Raw genomic sequence first — 23,473 nt, forward strand, 5'->3', positions numbered from 1 at the left:
CAAAGGCAGGCGCCAAACCACTGAGCCACCCAGGGATCCCCTAATGCTTATTTTTATTTCAAAAAGCTGACTTAGTGCCTACTCTATCAAAAAAGTAAGGTACTTTTTCCAAGTCCTGAAGCCTTGCAATAACCCTCTGCGTTACGTAGTATTATCATTTTACAGATGCAAAAGTGAAGCTGAGAGGTCACCCGGCCAGTGAATTGCACAGCAGGGATTAAAATTCCTGTGATTGTAGCGGTCCCAGAATTCAAACTCATGGTTAAACGTCTCACCCCAAATATTTGCTGTTATTTATGAGAAAGCTGTCAGCTCTCAGCAACAAAGCGCCCTGCCACCGGTCCCCAACCCCCCTTGGCAGAACGCGCTCCCCGCCGCTCCCTCGGAGACGCTCCCTCGGACCCGCACCTGCGCGCAGCACGCCCCGCCGCTACCCCGGCAGGCCCCGCCCCTCTCCCCGGCCCCGCCCCGCCCCGCCCCGCCCCGCCACGTTCCCGGCGATGGCCCCGCCCCCCGCCTCCGGCGCCGACGCAGACGCCGACGCCGACGCGAACCGAGCGGACGTCTCGCGAGCTTCCACGTACACACTCCAACGCCTCTCCCCCTCTCCCCCAGTGCCGGGGCAGAGCACATCCGGGTTGCTGGAGCAGGTGCCTCAGGCCCCGCCCCCTCCTACCAGGCTTTCGCCCCACTTCCGGCCATCTCAGGCCTTTTCCGCCCGTACCCGGCCGGCTTTATCTCTGCCCTGTAGGTCGTTCGTGGCGCCGGGCCCTGGTCCCTTCGCCCCGCTCGCCGGCGCCCGGCGGCTCGCCCCCTCGTCCCGAATCCCCCCGAGGCTCGGAGCGACTCTGCCGGGCGTCTTCGCGGGCCTCCCGGGGCCGAGGCCTGCCGCGCGCGGGGCGTCCGCGCAGACCCGACCCGTCTCCCCGCAGCTCCGTGGAGGCCGCCGCCGTCGCCTCGGGATGCCGGGGCCGGGGTCCGCGCAGCGCTGGGCGGCCGCCGCGGGCCGTTGGGGCTGCAGGCTGCTCGCGCTGCTGCTGCTGCTGCTGGTGCCGGGGCCCGGCGGCGCCTCGGAGATCACCTTCGAGCTGCCGGACAACGCCAAGCAGTGCTTCTACGAGGACATCACGCAGGGCACCAAGTGCACCCTCGAGTTCCAGGTACTCCGCGCTCTGCAAGCCTGGGCCCCCAGGGCGCGGCTCCAGGGTCCGGGCTGCCGCCCGCCGGCCGACTCCCTCCTGTCTAGGTTTTTCCACTCTTTGGCTGAGCCCGGAATCCCCTCTAGCGAGCTGATGTGGGGCATTTGCCTTTCCTGTTCTAAACCTGGGGCGAGAGCCATTTTAGACCAGATAGGAAAATACGTGAATTCCAGAAATGCTTCGTGTCGCTGTGACTTCTTCCTTCCACGCTCGAATGCCCTTCACTTTAACGCCTGTTGAACTTTCTCCTTACAAGACTCTCCTTTTAACAACAGTTCCTGTTCTCTGGTGCTCAGTGTCCCGGCCGTTCCTCACACTGACTCCACACCTCCGCTCTGATCAGATTGGAAGTACTGCCAATACCTCATTCCACTGCTTTTCACTTTCTCCATTGATGCTATTAGGACTTTGGTTGGTTCTGTCCCTGTCACAGGAAGAGCTCCCCTCGAGGTTGAGTGACCACCTGCCAAAGGTGTAGAAACGAAGAGCTGTGATAAATGAGAGGCCCCTTTTCGTTCGGGGGATTCTATAGAAAACAAATATTCTTTCTTTCCTTCTTTCTTTTTCTTTCAAGATTTTTATTTATTTATTCATGAGAGATAGAAGCAGGCTTCCCGTGGGAAGCCAGGACCCTGAAATCACAACCTGAGCCAAAGGCAGACGCTCAACCACTGAGCCACCCAGGCGTCCCAGAAAACAGACTTTAATGGAATGTAGTTTCTTACGTGTGTGAAACACTCTTTATTTCCATCTTTCTTGGTAGCTGACTTAACATATCAGAGCACCTGTTGAGTGGTAGGTGCTGATGATACAAAAGTGGTTTGAGTGGTTTGGGTCACTGCCATCCTTGATTTCCCCACCCACTGTACCCTTTTAGTTGTACCTGCTCATTCATTGGAACTGTGCTTTAAGAGCAGAAAATAGGGAGTAAGCAGTCTGACCTTTGAGATCAATGAGGGCTTCCATTAGGAAGTGATTTTAAGCTGAATTATAAAGGATCAGTGGTAAATGCTTTGGTATGGAGAGTGCGGGAATACCCATTGCAGGAGTGACTGGGTATTTGAGGACCATCAAAATCCAGTATAGTTGGGAATAAGGAGTCAGAGGGAGGGAGGTCAGGGGCCAGACCATGTGCCATGCTGGCCTAGTTAAGAATTTTGGTTTTTCGTAAGAGCATAGGAAAGCCGTCAAAGGGTTGTAAGCAGTGCAGTGCTGAGATCCAGGTACTTTTGGTAGCTGTATGGATATTAACTTGTGCAAGTAGAGTGTGTGTTAGAGTGTTGGAAGAGTAGCTGTAGAAGACTGATGAGGAGACTACTGTAGTTGTCCAGGCTTCTAGCGTGGTAGCTGTGAGGAAGGAGAATGTGAAGGGGGGATGCCTGGGTGGCTCAGTGGTTGAGCATCTGTCTACCTTGGGCTCATGTGATCCTACGGTCCTGGAATCGAGTCCTGAATCGAGCTCCTTGCAGGGAGTCTGCTTCTCCCTATGCCTGTGTCTCTGCCTCTCTGTGCATCATCAATCAATCAATTATACATACATACATGCATTAAATAAATAAATAATATATAAATAAATCTTTAAGAAAAAAGTAAAGGGATTGGAGAGAAGTTAGTAAGTGAAATCAACAGGACCTCATGATGATTTGGCTATTGGTAGTAAAGAGAGGGAGGCTACAGATCACCCTTCAGTTTGTTTAACTTCATGGACTGGAGCCATGGACAGAAAAGAAGAGAATAGGAATTGTAATATAAAAATATGAGTGTATTTCAAGTGTCAGCATCAGACACTGTGGTTGGTGCTGAGAATACTACCACTTCTATTCTGGGCTAAAAAAAAAAATAGCATCTGTTACGTAGCAGACAGTATGCTAAGTATTTCAGGTATGTTACTTAATTCTCAGGACAACTCGATCTAGGAAATAGATGTAGTACTTCTGTTTTACTTATGAAGCTGAGGCTTTGAAAGCTTTAAACCCAAGGTCACAAAACTTAGCAAGTAGCAGAATCAGTATGCAGTCTCAGAGTAAATTCTTAATTCCTTTATTATATGTACCACATCACAGAGATGTTGCCGTGGGAGCAACTGAACTTGCCCTCTGGGGGCTTCCATGAACACACATGCAGTGTTCAATGCAACAGCGACAGTGCAGGCTGGGTACAGTGCTGGCCAAACAGGGAGGGATCGTCAAGGGAAAGGTGGCTGAGCTCATGTTTGAGCTTTGTCTAGGAGAAATAAGCATATTTCTACAAGATGGCATAGCGGAAAGGGCAGCGTAGGCAAGTAGATGATGTTTATGAGACTCCGTTCCTGAAAACAGCTTGAGCCCACACTGAAATACAGTGAGTAATAGTGCCGCTTTGTAACTGTGGGTCCAGGGGCTTTAGAGGTTTGTCAGCATTGTTAATTGGTAATAGTGATATTGATGATTTACACCTGGCCTTGGTGACACCCCTGCCTGCCCCCCCCCCCCCCCCCAGTGCTGTTGAGACTGGTTATATAGCAGGAATACATCTATGTGACCAGCCAGATAGAAAAAAAACCAGCCAAGCCTCAATTTGGGGCTTGCTAGTTGCAAGATGTTTCTTGCACACTTGGGTAGTTCACAGTCTGAGAGTCTGTGTCTGGCTCAATCTCCAATCTTCACAGAGGGAGCACAGAGGAACCCACTCCTAACCTCCCAACCTCTTTCTGTAAGACAGCTTTTGATTCTGATAGTTTATATTCTTTTCCTGTAACAAGCTGTAGATTTGTAAGCATTGTCATTTTGGGTCCTGATTCTGTAGCAGACAAGACCTGTTTAGCCTGCTGCTGTTCGTGCAGGTGTAAAACAAAGACTGGTTCAGAGAATTTCTGGCAGTCTGCTATTTTTGGAACACAGAGTAAGAGAGGTGAAGCTCCCTTGAAGGAGGTGCAGAGGAGTGGTACAGCATTGTTAATAGGTTTGGATTTTTCTGTAGGCCACAGGAATTGTGAAAGGTTTTAAGGGGATGGGGAGGTGGGGAGGTTGCCCCTCCTCCCCCAGACACGTGAGGAGAGGTGGCGCTACTGACATCCAGAGGATGGAAACCCAAAAGGCTGCTGAATGTGCTGCAGTGCACAGGGCAATACAGCCCCCTACCACAAAGAATTATCCAGCCTTATGTTAGCTGAGGCTGAGAACCCCTGGGTTAGAGAGAAGAGAGATCAGGTTGTGGGAAAACCTTTTAGGAAGCTGTGGCTTTAGTCTTGTCTAGACTGTGGATTAGGAATGGAAGAGATGGCTGAATTTGAGAGAGGTGGTAATGTCAATGTGAGGGCTAGACAGTTAGGGACACTTAGTTCAGGATGATTCCTGGTCTCTAATTTACGTGACCAGACAGATTATGAAGGCTTCTCATTTTTATCTGAAACAAGATGATTTGTTTTAAAGGTTGACGGAGGAAAAGTGACATGGTGATCAGCTCTGGTCCTGTTCAGTATGTGTACATATTTGACTATTCAGAGTACAGCAGCCAAGCGTGAACACTTGGGTATATAAAAATGAAGTCATGATCTTCACCCAGAGGAAAGGTTGTTGACATTTGGAGAAGTGGTAAATGCCCAATTGTTAAGACACATTTTATGTCGAAACATTATATCCATATGTTAATATTTACATATTTTTGCAGCTTCCTAAGTACATAATTATATTTCCTTTAATTATCAAGGTGATCTGGTGACATAGTACAGTTGTTCATCCTGTCTCCTAAGTGACAAAAGGTCACATTAGCAGCCAGTCCTTTGAAGTGCAGTTTGATCTCTGTTCTATGGACCTAGAATGTCAATACTATGCTAATGGAAAGAGTTCAAGCCCGAAAGTACAAACTTGTGGCCTTCCCCCATCTCGGAGCGGTTGGGAACCCTCTGAGCCACAAGTCTTTTCCTCACATCTTTCCCAGCTTTTCACCCTGTGCCTTTTCCTTTCCTACCTGTCCCTCCCTCCCTCTCCCCACTTTTCTCCCTGACTACTGCACCTGTCCCTGCTACCTCAGGAGAGATCTCCCTCTGCTTCTTCTTTGCAACCCAAGTGGCCTATAAATTGTAAGTGATTAAGCATAAGCGCTTGAAAACAGCTCTAGAATCCTCTTGAGAACATTTCATTTATCCCCTGGCTTTCCTTTAAAATGTGCTTGCCCGAAAACACAAGCTTTCCAGATAAGCAGAAGATGTGTTTGCTTTTGTTTTGTCCGGTTTTGTTTTTGCTTTAATCACAAGTATACAAACAATATGGTTTAGTCCTTGAGGTTTCTCAGGGAAACAAGCTTATTAAAATAATGGTAATACTCTTAGACTAGCCCACAAGTCTGTTCAGTTCATAATGTAGTTCAAAACAAAATATGTGTCACATTCCATGTAACTGACCTATAGCATCACTGAAGAAACAAATCTGACTGTAATTTGGCAATCAAATGAGTTAAAGTTCTCTGATAGAAACATGCTTGGGGTGTTAAGCCAAGGACTGACCTAATTCACCACTTCACCGCACTGTGCGTGTGTGTGCTTGGATGGTGCTGATAGGAAACTAGGAGAGAATATTTGGGGAGGGAAAATACTCCAGACAATGAGCTTAAGGGTCGTGAGTATGACTTTGGAATTCAGGTTCTGCCTCCGCCTTTTGCTAGATGAGCAGTCTTGGGGAGGTTGCTTATCTTAACTCTGTTTCTCAGTTTGTGAAATGGAGGGTGAAAACCCTCTCTTGTAGGGTCATTGGGCAAAGCAATTGATGTAAGAGACCTCCCTTAATTAGAACAGTCGTCTGCCTGATTAGCTAGTTCCCTCCTTCCGGTCATGAGGAAATTTGTTCAGTTTCTATAAAGCTTTAGTTAAACGGACATGTGCCTCTTACATTCCATCCACTGCTGGAAATTAAAAAATGTAAAATTGCCTGTGATAGGAAAGTCTGTTGCCCATAGCCTTATTGTTATTTTAAGAGGAAATTTGGTTACTCTCTCAGACTTGTTACTTGCAGTGATATCTTCCTTTTTCCTCTCTCTCTTTATAGGTGATTACTGGCGGTCACTATGATGTAGACTGCCGATTAGAAGATCCCGATGGTAATGTGTTGTATAAAGAGATGAAGAAACAGTATGATAGCTTTACCTTCACAGCCTCCAAAAATGGGACATACAAATTTTGTTTTAGCAATGAATTTTCTACTTTCACACACAAAACCGTGTATTTTGATTTTCAAGTTGGAGAAGACCCACCTTTGTTTCCTAGCGAGAACCGAGTCAGCGCTCTTACCCAGGTAAATAAAAAGTCAGCGATATAGTGGTGTGGTTGAAGAGGGGGAAAGCATAAATTAATATGCATTCACTATTGATGAACACAGAATTTTGAGACTTTTACACAGTTTTTAAGATCTATCTTAATTCTTACAATAGATTAAAAACATTTCACAGAGAACTTGGGGCATGTTTGGTAAAGACCACCGCTGGGGATCCCTGGATGACTCAGCAGTTAAGTGCCTGCCTTTGGCCCAGGGTTTGATCCTGGACTTCATGATAGAGGCCCACATCAGGCTCCCTGCAGGGAGCCTGCTTCTCCCTCTGCCTGTGTCTCTGTCTGTCTGTCTCTCTCATGAATAAATAAATAAAATCTCTAAAAAAAAAAAAAAAAAAAAGACCACCGATAAAAGAGTTTATGAACTTTTCAGTTTGAAGAAAATAAGCCTTAAAATAGGAGGATCACTTCAATGGGAAAGGAAGTTGAGGAAGACTGGACAGTGCTCCGGCATTCTGAAACATTTGTTTTTAGTTCATGGAGGAATGTGGATTCATAACCTGGCAGGTTGCTATAACTGGAAACAAATTAATGCCTTTAATGATAAATAAATATGCCACAGGGTAGTGTTAAACCAGGATTTAGTGTTAATTCACGCCGCTATTAGAATAATGTTTGATGTAACTTAAAGTAAAATACTAACGATTAGAAGTAAGTCATCTAACAAATAGTTAAAGGGCACCAGGTGGCTCGGTTGGTTGGGGTGGTTAGCTCTTGATTTCGGCTCAGGTTGTAATCTCAGGTCTTGGGATAGAGCCCTGCATCAGGCTGCATGCCAGGCGGGATGTCTGCTTAAGGACTCTCTCCCTCTGCCCTTCCCCTCGAAATAAATAGATAAATAAATCTTTAAAAAAAAATAAGGTAAAGGTAGATTGGATTTTATTTTGAGGAAGACCTTAATGACAAAAAGATAAGGAAAGAAGTTCGAAGTCAATGAACAGATGCTGCTCAGGTGATAAAAACGGCTATTTCCAGTTTTTAATATAGTCTGAGCTTAGATTGTATCTAAAAGATACTCAATATCCAGAGGAATTACTTTTAATCCCCTTTTGTTAGAACCTTAAATTAGGTATTACATTGTTCCTGGGTTCTAGTTAGTCTGTTGGCAAAGTCATGTGGTGATAGAGGCAGTTTTTAATAATATGTAAGAGCCTTAATTCATAGACCTACTGTGAGCATTAGCAGGATGTATTCACTTGCTCTTACTTTCAGAAATGTTCTCTTATGTTAGCATCCTGTATGAATGGCACTTTGCTTTGTAAAAAGATTTTTCATTGGGACCCTTGATTATAACTTAACCTTTGTGAGTTTTAATTGTATAAGAAGGTAGCTTGCCCTAAAAAAACCTTAATAGGTAAAAGGAATGAGTGGTAATAAAGCAGTTAGTATCTGTTAATCTCCTTTATTAATATCACATTTCTTTACTTTAGGCTTATTTTTCTCCTTAGCTAATAAGTCGCTGTGGTAGCGATACTTACAAAGCAGCTGTTCACACCTTAAAGTAGAGAAAATTACCAGCTGGTAAATGCAGAAAAAGTATAGAGTTGTAAATCACCATTTTTCACCTATTAATAAAATAATGGATCTAGGGTAGACTGTGATAACTGGTCACTGCTAAAACCCTAGGTGAAAGGCTGAGGAGGAGATATACAGTGACTGGATCAGACCAATATCACCTAAGTCTAATGATTGTTCCAGATGGAGAGAGAATGGGGCATTGTGTATCTTCTGATAATATGCATTATTGAAGTATGCAACATTGCCCAGGAGGTGTTCCTACCCAGGGCATTACATCTGAATTCCTTCAAGTCTCTTGCTCCAACTAGCAGTGGATAAGAAAAACATAAGATGGAGGAACACCGTGAAGATACAGTCAGGAAAATCTAGGAAGTGGAAATGCAGCAGGGCAAAGGACCCGATTTCTTCAACAGATGGGAAGGGAATAAGCAGGAAGAGAACCTAAAGATTCAAAGAGACTTAAAAGGCACATCAACCAAATGATTGTGTCAAAGTTGTTTGGATTCTGATTTGGAAATAACTTCTGAAATATTTGGGGAAATTTGAACATTATATTGAAAACTTTAATTAAATATTTTTTATTATTTTATATGTTGATAATGCTACCGGGGTTATATAGTGTTGCCTTTCAGAAATAATTATAAAGTATAAGAGTATTACTGAAATGGTAACACACCAGAGAGTTGCCTTAAGTTAATTGCAACAGGGAGGAAAATAGGAAAATACATGTTGGTGAAACAAGGTTAGCCATCTGTTAATTACTGACATGACCCCTCATTGTACTGTGCTCTTCTGGACATTGCCACCTAGAGTTTCCCTTTTTCCCTACATTTTCTTTTCTTTTTAAAGATTTTATTTCTTTATTCATGAGAGACACACACAGAGAGAGAGGCAGAGACATAGGCAGAGGGAGAAGCAGCCTTCCTACAGGGAGCCCGATGTGGGACTCAATCCCAGAACCCCAAGATCATACCCTGAACCAATGGCAGACACTCAACCACTGAGCCACCCAGGTGCCCCCTGCCTACATTTTCTATCTCAAAAATCATATACATCCATGCAATTAGTCCCTTAATTTCTATCATTTTCTTTCATCCAGCACATCTTAACCCTTACTCCATGTTGGGCTTCAGGGAATTGTTAAACATTCCGAATTTGTGTCCTTACTTTTATGCATACTTCCAGGGTTAGCAGGCATACCACTTTAAGAATGCATAGAAAGTAGAGATCTGCCAGAAGCACCTCTGTAGCCTTCTACAACAAATTAGAAATCATTCATTATGGCACAGTTTTGTTAATCTTTGCTTCATAGGGACCTAAACAAAAGGAAGAACAGCAAAAATGTGAGTGTTCTAACAGATCCATGCAGTTTATGGACCACATAATTCTCACTTTCTAGATGTATTTTAATGGAATATTTTTATAAATGATTGCTTTTGTACTTACTTTGGTAGAACTTTATTAAATGCTTGAATTCTTTTCTAGTGCTTATATTCCTTCACTAAAATTAAGGAAAAAAATATTCCCAGAATCTTTTGAGAGATTCTGAAGATTTATTAGTAAAAAGAGGAAAAAAGTTGTAAAAGTCCTAAGCACTTTAGGAGAAATGGGTCCAAATAACTTTGTGACGTAGAGGTCTTATAGTGACTGAGTTGGCTTAATGAGTTTTGGCATCCAAAAGGAGAGAGAGAAGCAGAAAGGAACATTGGAAGATTTGCTAAGATAAACTTCATTTCCTGGAGAATTTTCAGAATACAGGAAAGTAGTTATGTTGACCATCTTTCTCTCCTGCTTTCCACCCTCAGTGGCCCTCATCACTGTCCTGTGTCATAAAAATATTTTTCCTTTGTATGGCCATACACAAATATGTCAATAGTTCCTTTCTTAATGATAAGGAAAAAAACACTTAGATTATTTTAAAAATTCTTAACACATGGTTTGTGATGGAAATTAAGTATAATTTAATGATAAACTATATATTTCATCACTAGGATTTTTTCAGCAGTAGAAAAATAATAAACTCTGATGTATATACAAAAAAATGTTTAGACACTTAACCTTTCTGAAAGCAGATCGTGTGATCAACGTGTAAAAAGGTAAGGTGCCACCTGGTGAAGGCTCAGACTGATGACACATTGAAACTGAAACTTCCATCCTATTGACAATAGTTCTGTTGGTTTGGTTGATGGCAGGAGAGGGGAGACTTATTTAGCAAATTGGTAAATTAAAACATGAAAGACATTGATGCTCTGACCTATCATGCTCAGACCCAAGTACTTTTAAAATAGTTAACTTTGACTAATTCAGTCTTGTTTTGGTGTCCTACTTGGTTTATTTTTGTAGGTATTTGGGCTTTGGTTTGTATTCTTATCCATCAAGTTTACGGACCTGCCATTGTCTTCCTCCTAATTTTTCCTGGTTGAGGAACCTGAACTTGAAACTCTGTAACCGCCAACCTTAACTAGAAAATGTTTCTGCAACTGTTAGCTTAGCGTTTCATCCATCTAGTTAGGACCTTACAGGTGCTGCAGCTATGGCTTCCCAAGTTGGGGGGCAAGTCATCCCAGTGGGGCCGAACAGGAGTGTGGCATTGCCAGGACCACAGGCATACATGAGTGAATGAGCAAGTGCCGGCTGAGTAGTGTGTGCCACTCAGAGGAGGCACTGAGGTCAAATTGAAAGATCAATTGGACATACTAACTGGAACCATTTCTTTTTAGATGGAATCTGCCTGTGTCTCCATTCACGAAGCTCTAAAGTCTGTCATCGACTATCAGACTCATTTCCGTTTGAGAGAAGCTCAGGGCCGAAGCCGAGCAGAAGATCTAAATACCAGAGTGGCCTACTGGTCAGTAGGAGAAGCACTCATTCTCCTGGTGGTTAGCATAGGGCAGGTATTTCTCCTGAAAAGCTTTTTCTCAGATAAAAGAACCACCACAACTCGTGTTGGATCCTAACTACGTTTTGAGAATTGATGCACCATTGCCACCATACTATTGCTGTCCTCTAATTAATTTTAGGTACTGAAGAACTTAACATTGGCAACATTTTTAAACCTTACTCATACACTTGTTGGGGGGGGATGTACAGTGCATATCCCCAAACTGTGGAAAGGACACCTTTTTTTTATTTGTAAAGGTAGAAAAACTTCAGAACTTATTTTGGGCTATTCATCTTAAATAGCACCAATGATCTTTTCTTGGTTGTTTGTATCTACTCTTCGCACACTAAACTTTGGTATTTTGATTCCTTTTAGCCATTTAACAGTACTTGTCTTATAGGTAGTGGATATTTTAAAAACCTTCAATTCAATGTCTGTGTGTTGTGGAGGAAGAAAATTGCCTTTTAATTGTTTATAGTAAAGTTTTGTTTTTCCGAAAACCAAATGTGATTAACTGTAGCCCAGGCCCTATTCTGCACTGTTTAATTTGGGGGTGGGGGGAGCCACCATGGAAATGTTAATTAATATTGATATAATTTTAAATTGATGCATCATGGTATAATTTATTTCTTGGTAGCTTGCAAAATGTCAGATTTTTGTTTTTTTGTGTTTGTTCTATGATTTATAAGCAGATATGTTCTTTTTTTTTTTTTTTTTCAGGAAGACATTCTTACCACAGGGAAAATAGTATGTTTCAATAGCATAACAGTTTATGACAGGCCTTAAAAATCAGACTGTTAAAAGAGGTAGAACAATTCCAGAATAACACAAGATTCTACAGGGGGAGGCAGATGAAATGAAAAAAGTTTTAGTAAGTTATCTGCACATACTACATTTTCAGTACTTTTACAAAGAAAAAAGATCTGTTTAATTTTAACATCTTGATTGGCTGATTCATGCCCTAATGTGGCTTCAATGTCTGAGTCATTCCTGGCTTAAATGAATACTTGTAGTATTTGTATCGTAAAAGTGCCATATATTTTGTCCTGATGACTGTGATGCACTGAGAAGTTAGTTTCTTTGGTTTCTTTCTTTCTTCTTTCTTTCTTTCTTTCTTTCTTTCTTTCTTTCTTTCTTTAATTTTGTTTTGGTTTTTTGGTTTTCATTTGTTGTCTTGCTCATGTAGTTTGTACAATCTGGTTAGCCACCCTAAAATGATTTAAAACTTTAGAATGCCATGTGTTTCTTATTTGATAATCTTCATCAATTGTACTGCATTTAATGAATATTAAACAGTGCATATTCCATACACTATAGGGTTTAGACTGTGTTTGTATTTTATAATTTGCGTAGACTGAGCTGACTGAAATAAGATTTTTGTTCAGGTATTCAGAAGAGAATACAAGACAAATGCAAAACTGTATAGGTGTTTAAAGCTTTTCTGCTGGTAAAACAAAACAAAACAAAACTACAGCTGCTTTTTGCCATGCCTCCCTCCCCCACCCAAGAGTGATGAGTGCTGAACAAGACTGGCATATTGTAGAGATTCTGATAAGTGGTACGTAGAATGCTGATTAGATAGTATTTCTAGTCACTTAGCACTGTGGACTGGAAGTTAACTCTTAATGCTAAGCTGTCTCTAGCAGTCTTCAAAAAGCATATACACTTCTGCATATAAGAGCAAAACAGATTCAAGGTCATGCTTGCTAATTTCAGATGCCACAGTGTAGCAGGGAATGAACATGTGTTCAGTCCTTTAATTCTAAAATTTCTGAAGACCAAATAGTGACTCCTTAACCTGTTTATCAGAGGATTAGGAACTGAAGTTTAAGATTCTTGGGTTCTTGTTGTGGAATTGTCCTGCAGCTTTATCAGTCCCTCTAGATTTAGATTTGAAAATTTTCAACACTGGTGGTAATGTGATCAATAAGCATGGGCATGTTCCATGTTCTTCTCTGGTTGCCTGTCTGCTCTGTCACATTCAGACACTTACCACCATAATTAAGCAGAGTCAGGTATGACCAATGCACCAAGTTTAGCATAGGTAATGCAGTCATTTGTTCTGTGCCTATCAAAACTTCACTAGAATCCTACTACAAATAACTTTTGATTTGAAACTATTGAGATCTATTAAATTTTTCAAATACACCATGGTTAACCTACTGTAGAATAGTACAGGCTTCGTCTAGTCTGTATGTAACTGGTTCAAGTTTGATGGCTGTCTATATTCAACCGAGTATGTATATATAAATGAGAAAATACATCTCTATCCAGACCTAAATGTTAAGAGCTTTTTTTTTCTTCCTCCTACTGTATAATTTGTAGCTCATCTTTTTTCTTTAATCCTTTCATAAGTTGTTGGAACAGTTTGAAGTTCCCAAATATTTATGTTTAGACAGATGGCTCAGAATATATATTTAACATCACTAGCTGTATATATTTTTAAAGTAAAATAAATAATGGAAAGGGACTTGATATACAAGTTTATTACTAAAATTTCAACTGTGTGAAGATCCATTTTAAGATATTACTTTGCTAATAATCAGAACATTCTTTTTTCTATTAAAGAAACAAATGGTTTGTGGTTCACAGCTTTCTTCCTGACTTGATAATCAACTTTGAAAATACAGTGAAGTTTTATTTGCATTTTTGCTTTGGTTTGTAAATGTGTAACATTTATAGTTAAGTAGGACAAAGCAGACCTTATGACTATTGTTTTAAAAAAGTTAAGCAAGTTAATATATAAATAATTCAAAGGGGGTTTTCATTTACTTTTGAAAAGAAAAATTTCTCTAAACAGATGTTGGTTCTGCAGGATTGCACCAATCAATTCTTGTAGAATAAAAATAATCTTTCAACAAACCAACTTCACTTGTCTCTGTCAGGATTTGTCTTTGTAAAGCTCCTTACAAACTTGCAGCTTGGGATACAATTTGTAGCAAGAGAGTGGTTTTTTTGTTGTTGTTTTTTTGTTTTTTAAGTAGGCTCCACGCCCAGGGTGGAACCCACTTCAGGGCTGGATCTCACAACCCTGAGGTCTAGACCTGAGCTGAAATCAAGAGTTGGACTCTTAACAACTGAGCCACCCAGGCGCCCTGAGAGAGTGATTTTTATTTGGTATTTCATTTAAACATCTCAGGGGCTGGCTAAGAAAGATAAAGAAGAGGAATACCACCTTGAAACTACCTCCTTTTTAACCTTTTTGCATTTCTTACTGAAAGGCTGGGTGAATAGGAGTTAAGCCCTCAGTTCCTAAAAAGCCCTTTGTTTTCTTAAGGAAATTAACCTTAGGTTGTTTAATACCAAGTTTCCTCAAGCTTTTTTCTTTCCCTTCATAATGTAGTCGTAGGGGACATTCTGGTTCCTGGCCAAAATTCAACAAAAGTAGCAGAGAAGTACCAGTAAATATAGGTTAATATTTATTGAATGCTTACCATGTGTCAGGTGCTGTGCTAAGTATTTTACCTGTATCCACACATTTCATCTTTGCAATAATCTTGTGAATTAAGGATATCCTCCTCATTTCATAGATAAGGAGACAGAGGCATAAATGGGTTAAGGAGCCTTCGTACACCTCAGTAATGAGCAGAGGCGGTGTGACTATAGCAGTCTGGCTCCAGAGCCTCTCCTCCAACCACTGCAGCACTGCCTTACAAGCACCAATTAAGGGTAGATCTCAGAAGGCTTAACTATCTTGATTTCAGTATAGCTCAACAGAAGTTCAGGGCTTTGGCTTTGGAGTCACAGCCAAGTTCAGATTACAGTTGTGTGACCTCACACAAATGATTTTAACAACTCTATTTCTGTTTCTTTATCACTAAGGTTATATCTACTATAATGAGAATCAAATGAGGTGTTTATGAAACACTTAGGATCAGTGCCTATCAAATATGAGCACTTAATAAATAGCTATATTTTTCTCATGGGTCGAATTCTAGTCTCTTGATCTTTAGTTTCCAAAGTTTTTACTGTAGGTTCTATTCATATGGCTCTTAAGTAATATGTAACACAAACGTGAAAGCATTCATCGATCATGTACTCAATAGTCTGCTAGAAGTTTCAAAAATGAGTAAGATAATCTTGACCACCGGGAACTTAGTTGAGGGAGACAGGATAGCTCTATGAGCAACTTATATTCCATAAGTAGTGAAGCGGAATCGACTGGGAGAGTCTTTAGACATTCTAGGATGCTAGATGTGAAAGAGAATATATGGATCAGAAGACTTACTCCCGAGAAAGGAGTTTAACATTGTCTCCTCATAGGGGAACCCGTGGTTGTCTCGCTAGGCCAGTGATTAAGTGGATTAATCTCTAATTCAGGGATATGGACTATTAGCCAGTCTCCATTGCTACATACTGAAAAAAACTGTTCTTTAACTTTGTTAATAATAAAAGTGATGTTTGATCAAACTTCTCTGTCATGGTTGTTTCCAGATTCTGGGGGAAAATACAAGGATGTTATCTGTAAACTAGCAAATGTGCTGTCTTTCAGTTCCCATTTCTCCATTTTATCCATAAGATATTAGAAGTGATCATATTACTTGCTGGAATCAAGATATATAGAAGTAACACTGGTCTGGCACAATCTGTTTTAGTGATGTTAATTACTAGTGATTACTATTCCTTTAAAAAGAAAAGGCAACACCAGAATTTGAGAATTAATGGTTCAAAGAGTAAAATTCACTCAATCCCACCATCTACCTAGATATATTTTGGTTACTTTTATAGATACTTGTATGTATTTTAAAGAACTGGTTTTATATTCCCTGAATCAAATTTTAAACATAAAATTGTGAAATTGGCATAATACAGAAGTTATTAAATATGTATAATTTAAAGAGAACATAAAGCACACGTTCATATAACCAATGCATAGGTTAAATGCGACATTGCCAGCACCATAGAAGGCTTCTGTGTGTCCTTTCTTGATCACATCCCTGAACTTCCCCACTAGACATAGCAATGTTTGGCTGGTAATAGAAATAATTTTCTTATTTTTCTTTGTATTTTTATCAGTTACGTGTAGTAGTTCTCAAACCACTTTTTTTTTTTTTTTTAAGATTACTTATTTGAGCAGGAGTGGAGGGTCTTCCGTGGACTTCCAGAAAGTGGGTGGGGCATGCACCACCTTCTTCCCAGTTGCACCTCAGTTACAGTCACTGGTAACGAGAGATTGGAGAGATTGGAGGCCTCGAATGTATTAGCCCGGAGCCAGCAGTTCCGGGTCACTGCCCCTTTGCCAAGCCTATGTGCAATACCCCCTCAGTGCTTTAGTGCGAGAAGCCCATTCCAAGAAGCATGGGGATGTCCTCTTTAGGTTTCAGGAGTTAGGATCAAGGCCAGGAAAAAACTGGCCTGTGGCTTTTTTTTTTTTTTTTTTTAAATTTATCTTTACCATTTTACCTGTGTATATCCTTTTAGTTCCTGAGTGACTGAAACACCAATACTTTCATGACTTTTTAATTTGCACTTTATTTTTTTCCTTCCACAATTGTTCTCTGGACAGCTGCGGGTATGAGTGCTGGAGCTCCGTGAGGAGGAGCGCCCTGTCCATCCTCTATCCCCAGCCCTCCTCCCCCACTTTCCAGCGTGCTGTTCCAAGAGCTCAAGGGAGGTGGAATTCACAGGCCAGGGCGCATCTTTTATTTATTTATTTATGTTGCCCAACAGAACTTGATTGTAAATAAAAAAGAAATCTGTTAACATACTTTAAAAAAAAATTAAAGATTACTAATTTGAGAGCATGAAGGGGGGCAGGGCAGAGGGAGAGAGAAACTTTAGCATATTCTGTGTTGAGTGAGGAGCCCGATGAGGGGCTCCCACCCTATGACCTTGAGATCAGGACCTGACCCGAAACCAAGAGTCAGGCACTTAACTGACTACACCACCCAGGCGCCCCTGAAACCACTTTAAAAAAAAAAACTTCCAAACCATCACAAGCTGATCCTTGTAAATACAAAATCACATGCTTGAATATTTTGGCACTATTAAATTACTATTAGCCTTTTAATTGCCTGCTTTCTAGGCATATTTCTGTTCTCTTTTTGTGCTTATCTCTTCTTCAACCAGTAACAGTTCAGTATGGCCTTGTAGACCACACTTTGAATAGTCCTGAAGTTTATGCTCCTGAAAGACAGTCTTAAGAAAAGTATCAGGCAAAAGTAAACTTCAGTAAAGTTTTTTTTTTTTTAAAGATTTTATTTATTTGAGAGAGATGGTGAGAGAGAGAGAGTGTAAGCAGGGGGGAGTGGCAGAGGGAGGGGAGAAGCCAGCTCCCTGCTGAGCCTGACTTGGGGCTCCATCCCAGGACCCTCAGATCATGACCTGAGCCAAAGGCAGATGCTTAACCAACTGAGCCACCCAGGGTCTCTTTAATGAAGCTTAATAGAGTATTAGATCCTATTTAATAATTAGAATAGTACATGTATTTTCCTTTGACTGTTTTGCTGAGTCATCCCTATTGATGCTCATGGCTGTGGTGGTTTTCTCTTACTGTATATCTGTCCGTTATATGAGGACACTGCAGTATGTGTCTCTTCTGCTGTGCTAGCACCTAGACTGTTACAAAATGATGAACATTTTTGTTAAAGATTTTATTCATTTGAAAGAGAGTGAGCATGAGCAGGAGGGGAGGAGCAAAGGGAGGAGGGAGAAGCAGGCTCCCTACTGAGCAGGGAGCCCAGCAAAGGGCTCTATCTGACCTGGGAACCCAGAGGGTCATGACGTGAGCTAAAGGCAGACATTTACCCAGCTGAGCCATCCAGATGCCCCTCAAAGAACATTCTTACATATCTCTCCTATTGCATATGTGTAGGATCTCTCGAGAATACATCCAGGAGTAGAACTGTTTGCATACGAAGTGTGTATCTTCACCTCCACCTGGTCCTAACTAATTCTTCTCAAGCAACCATAGCAATCGATGCCTTGACAGCAGCAATGGGAAGGCTCTGCATTTGGTATTCTCAGACTTGAAGATTTTGAAAAATCTCCAAGGCATAAAATAATGAAAAGGCAACACTTAAGAATTTGAGAAATAATAATGCAAAGAATACAATCCACCATAATCCCACCATTTTAATGTATTTCAGTTACTTTTTTAGAGCCATGTATATGTTGTGAAAGAACCTGGTATTTGACCTCAGTGTTGTGTAATTTGCATTTCCATGAGATTCATTTGTTTACTCATGGCTTTGCTTACCCTTTGATTTTCTTTTATAAAGTCCCTGTTCAAATCTTTTGCTTGTTTTAAAAAATGGGATTGTTCGAGACTTTTTTGCTTAACAGGACGCCCTTATAAATTCAGGAGGCCAATCCTTTGGTTATAACTTTGAAATATTTTCTCAGTCTGTTTATCTTTCTGATCCTAATGAAATGTTTCAGTTTTTTTCTGTATTGTTGGTATTTTTATGTCTTGCTGAAGAAATTCGTCTCCATCTTGGAGTCATGATTATCTTCATTTGTACTGTGTTCTAAAATCTGTACAGTTTTATGTTCTATAGGATAAGGTAAATAACGTGGTTATTATTATTTTTTTAATTCCTTGAAAACTCATTTTTCTCTGTTGATTTGCCGTACCAGTTCTGTCATCTATAAATGCCCATTTTACCTGAGTCTGTTTCTGGGCTCTTCATTGTTACATTGGTCCATGTCTCTGTACATCAGTAACATATTGCCTTAACTACTACAAATTTTAAAATTCTCGATGTCTGGTAAAACAAGTCTTTATACCTTTTTCTCCAAGATTTGAGCTGTCATCTATCCTTTGCATATTTGTACAACGTTTGGAATTAATACAAGTTTCTTTCTTTCTTTTTTTTTTTTTTAAGATTTTATTTATTTATTTGAGAGAGACTGACTGAGAAAGAGCACAAGCCAGTGGGGAGAGGCAGAGGGAGAAGCAGACGCTTAACCAACTGCACCTCCCAGGCACCCCAGCACAAGTTTCAACTAAACAAAATAATCCGTCACACTTCTGTATTACTGTCATGGATATTTAGCTCATGTTCTCAACTTCCTAGTCATATATATATATATGAATACAATATATTCATATATATATATATATATATATATATATATATATATATATCCACCTGGATGGCTCAATAGGTTAAGTATCTGCCTTCAGCTCAGGTCATGTCATGATCTCAGTATCCTGGGATTAAGGCACACATCAGGCTCACTGCTCAGCAGGGAACCTGTTTCTCTTTCTTTCAAATAAATAAATAAAATCTTAAAAAAAAAACTGTAGATATCCTTCTAAATGCTACTTTAGCTGTATGTTCATTTATCTATGCTCTGTGACAAGTGTCTGACCATCAATCTACCCACCTAAAAACAGCGTTCTTCTATGATGACCCAGTACCTATAAGTCTAGAGTCGACCCACGGCTTAGCTTGGGGCCCTTTTCCACACTCATCCGGTTGTTGACAAAATCCAATTCCTTGCAGCCCTCCGCCACTAGAGGCTGCCTCTCCATATAAGCAGATCATGTCTTGACTGCTGCTTCCAAGCCATCAGGAGAGACTCTGCTTGGAGTCTCTTTCAGATAGACCAGCCAGGGTTCACCTGATTAGGTCACAACCACCCATGATCTCCCTTTTGACTAACTCAACACCAGCAGAATAGGAACAGTAATTGCATCTCCAGAATCTTTTCACCTTTGCCATATCTGTTGGTAAGAAGCAAGTTAATAGGTTCTGCCCTCACGAGGGGATGGTTATGGGGATGAGGAGGGAATGCAGAGGCCACCTAGAAATTCTGCCTTTCATAAACTCCATTCCTACATGTCTAGGTATCTGTTTTAGTTACTTATTTCAAAGAATTTTCTGATTTCATCATTACTTGTAACTTGACCCACAGATATTATTTGGAAGTATAGTTCTTAATTTCCAGAGATAGCTATCTAAGATGTAATTGCAGTGTTATTGGAGAACATATTCTCTGTGTGATTTAAATTCTTTGACACTTGTTGACGATTGCCTTATGACTCCATTTACTTCCCTCTTAATTTGTATGTTGTCGGGCAGCCCGGGTGGCTCAGCGGTTTAGTGTCCCCTTTGGCCCAGGGCGTGATCCTGGAGACCCGGGATTGAGTCCCACATCAGGCTCCCTGCATGGAGCCTGCTTCTCCCTCTGCCTGTGTCTCTGCCTCTGTGTGTGTGTGTCTCATGAATAAATAAATAAAATCTTAAAAAAAATTTTATATGTTGTCATATATTCTGTATCTCTTTAAATATAAGTCATTACTATTGTATAGTCAGTATTCATTTAGGTTTCCCCATTTATTTGCCATCTTTTTTGCTCTCTGTTCCTTGGCTGTGTCTTTGAGCTACTGTCTGGAATAATTTAGTGCAGTTCGGCTGGTGGCAGATTCACTTCAAAAATTTTTTTTTAATGTCTATATTTTACCTTCATTCTTAACAGGAATTTTTTCTGAGCCTAAAATTCTCTTTGGGTGAAGATCTTGAAGATCTCTTCCCACTGTCTCCTGGCTTCTGTATCATTGCTATGAAGAAACCAACTATTAGTCTCTTGTTCATTGAAACTAATGGAATCTTTTTCCTCTGGCTGCTTTCTTTATATTACTTCTCTGCAGTTTTATTATGCTGTGTCTAAGTGATGATTTCATTTTATTTTTCCACTTGGGTTTTGTTTGGCATCTTGGATATGCGGACTGATACATCAGTTCTGGGAAATTCTCGACTCTAATCTTTAAATATTGCCTCTGCCCAGTATTCTCTCTCCTTGACTTCTGGGACTCCAGGTAAACACATGTTAGACCTTGTTGGTATTTTTCGTATATCTTCATTTTTCTAGATATTCTGTATTTATTTTCTCTGCATCATCCTAGACGGTTTCTTCTTAGGTAGCTTACAAATTGTGAAGTCACTTTCAGCTACTTTTAATCTGCCACTAGACTCATTCATTGAGAGTTCATAATTTCCATTTTTATATTTCTTAATTTTGTTTGATTAGGTTTCTTTCTTTCTTATCTGCTCTGTTATATTAATGGCATCCAGTTCCTTTGCTGCATGTTTGAGGATTTTATTTCTATGCATTATCCTTTGTGTCTGATAATTCCAATATCTACAGCCTGCTGTGGTTGTTTCTGCTGTTGTTCATGTTGCTTGTAATTAATGCTGTCTTGGCATTATCTTTGTTTGAAAAACCTGGAAAAAATACAGAAATAATTTAAGATTTGGGATAGCTTTATCTTCCTTGAGAGGTTTTTGTTTGTGCCAAATGCCTGAGGTCATTAGCAGTGTGGAACTTCAGCTTTAGATGTTCTGTGCCTCCCCAGATGATCCATTGCACTGCACTATGTACCCCCACTCCACATTACAGCCCTCAGGCTCCAGTCTTTTGGTGGATACCAAACTCAACTGTTGCCTTTCCAAGTCTAATTGTTGATGAAACTACAACTCTGCCTCTCCACTAATTCCTCTAGACTGGCAATCCATAGTAGGGTGAAGTAACTCTGGGAGTATTCCCTGAACTCTAACCCTCTTTCTTAATTTGACCTGGTAAATCCTATCTTTTATGTCTTCAAGGAGATGCTTATTGTGTTTCCTTCATCTCCAGTGAGAATACTAATCCAAATGACCTCTTTTTCATCACCACCTCCTAAAATCCAAGATTACACCTGGTCATGAATCAAATGTGCAACACCTGTACTTGGATTCTCCACCTCAACGTTAGGTGACTCAAGGAGTTCCAGGTGACCCCCTAATGACACATACCCTTTTATCAATGAGTGACTCATTTACTCATTCAAGAACTATTTATTCAGTGCCAAGTATGTTCTATGCTTTTTCCCTAGAAATAGGGATTCACAGATAAACAAGAGCTTACTGTTTTCTTCCAGGAGACAGACAAATCAGTTTTCATATGAGAGGTTTTTGACCTGGGGTAATTTACCCTTCAAATGACTGACAAGATTTTACATACACCTCAGTCTTCTGGAGAGTTTGTGGTTTACATCACATTCTGGAAGGAGTCCGTGACTCAAGTAGATTTAAAAAAATCACTGCTCTATGTGATATTAGAGTAATTTTAGCTTTCTCATATAATAAAAAGATTTAAATTCTACGCCCAATTTGTTATTTATCTTGCATTGTGGGAATTGGAGGGCTGAGTGTTGATTAGCTTTACATGAAACTTCTACCATTCAATAGATGTTTGACTAAATGTCTACTGTGTGCTAGGCAATGGGGGTCCTGACATAAATATGATCATTTCTATCCTCAAGGCATCTGGGCACAGACTCTAAAAGTTATCTTACCTGAAAGTAGTAGTTCTCAAACACTTATGATATAAGAATCAACTAGTCTACTTGTAAAATACTGATTTTCCGCAGGTTCCTTCCTGAGGAAAGTCCCTGAGACTTTGATACAGTAGTTCTAGAATGAATCATAGAAATCTCCCCAAGGATTCTGATGAAGTGTTGTTATACTACATTCTGAGAATAGTAAACTCTTTTGTAATACTATGTGCCTACTGTTCTTTTTTTTTTTTTTTTAAGATTTTATTTATTTATTCATGAGAGACACAGAGAGAGGCAGAGACACAGGCAGAGGGAGAAGCAGGCTTCCTGTGGAGAGCCCAGTGTGGGACTTGATCCCAGAACTCCGGGATCAAGACCTGAGTCAAAGGCATTCAACCACTGAGCCACCCAGGTGCCGTGTGCCTGCTGTTCTATGTTCTACATTCATGCTATATAATTTATTTTCTCCTCTGAACAGTGCTTGACCCCCATTGTACCAATTAAGAAACCGAAACACAGAACAGTTAAGTTGGTTTGCAGATAGTCACAGTATTAGCGCTAGAACCAGGGTTTGTAGGTGCAGGTATCTACAGGGACAGGCTTGTGTCTCCTTGTGTATATCCTCTCAGTCATGCAGAGATATGTGAAGAGCTTATCCTGACCCTCAGTGGCTCTCATTTCCAGGATCTGTTAAATGTCTGGCTAGTCCACTGGTCTACCGCTCACTTCAAATGAGACCATGACTCCATGTTGACAGATATTTATTTATTTATTTATTTATTTATTTATTTATTTATTCCTCCCAACTTTGCAATTTTTATTACCAGCACCATTAGGAATGGAATTTTGTTTTGCTGTCCATGGTAAGTCAAGTTAGCTCTCTCCAGCATTGGAGCTCCTGGCTTTCAGTGTCAGCCTCAGTCTGGTAGCAATGTGGCACCAATGGGGAGTCTGCAGGGGTTGATCAAAATACCTAGGCTCCCACTATTCCTGCCCAAAATTCTCAGGATTTATTTTATAAAATGAATAAGTGATCCTCAATTTGTTGTTTGCCTTTGGTCAGTTTCCAGAGTCCTCAGATGATTGTTTTGACCATTTTTTTCCGGTTTACTTTTTTTTTTTTTGATGGTGCAGGCAGTGGGGTGGTGAGATTTGACATCTTCACTCCATCATGACTAAAATCCCACCTATCCATTTTGTCAGGTCTGGGATTTGATTTTACTGCGTTTACCATCTAATAAATTAGCCTGTTACTGTTTCATGGATGCTGGCAGAAAACAAGACTCCCAGAACAGAAACAAAGGACT

General features: G+C 40.5%; 1 protein-coding gene across 1 annotated transcript in view; it reads left to right on the plus strand.

The window, feature by feature from the left end:
* Positions 1–608: 608 nt before the first annotated feature.
* Positions 609–23,473, plus strand: part of LOC112932456 (uncharacterized) — a 47,053-nt gene continuing 24,188 nt past the window's right edge. The window contains exons 1-3 of the mRNA XM_072731916.1: positions 609–1,160; positions 6,221–6,466; positions 10,740–10,971. Of these exons, the coding sequence (XP_072588017.1) occupies positions 963–1,160; positions 6,221–6,466; positions 10,740–10,971 (676 nt within the window). The 5' untranslated portion in view covers positions 609–962. The remainder of the gene's footprint in view (positions 1,161–6,220; positions 6,467–10,739; positions 10,972–23,473) is intronic.

Source organism: Vulpes vulpes, chromosome 12, assembly GCF_048418805.1.
Source record: "Vulpes vulpes isolate BD-2025 chromosome 12, VulVul3, whole genome shotgun sequence".
NCBI classification, from domain to species: Eukaryota; Metazoa; Chordata; class Mammalia; order Carnivora; family Canidae; genus Vulpes; species Vulpes vulpes.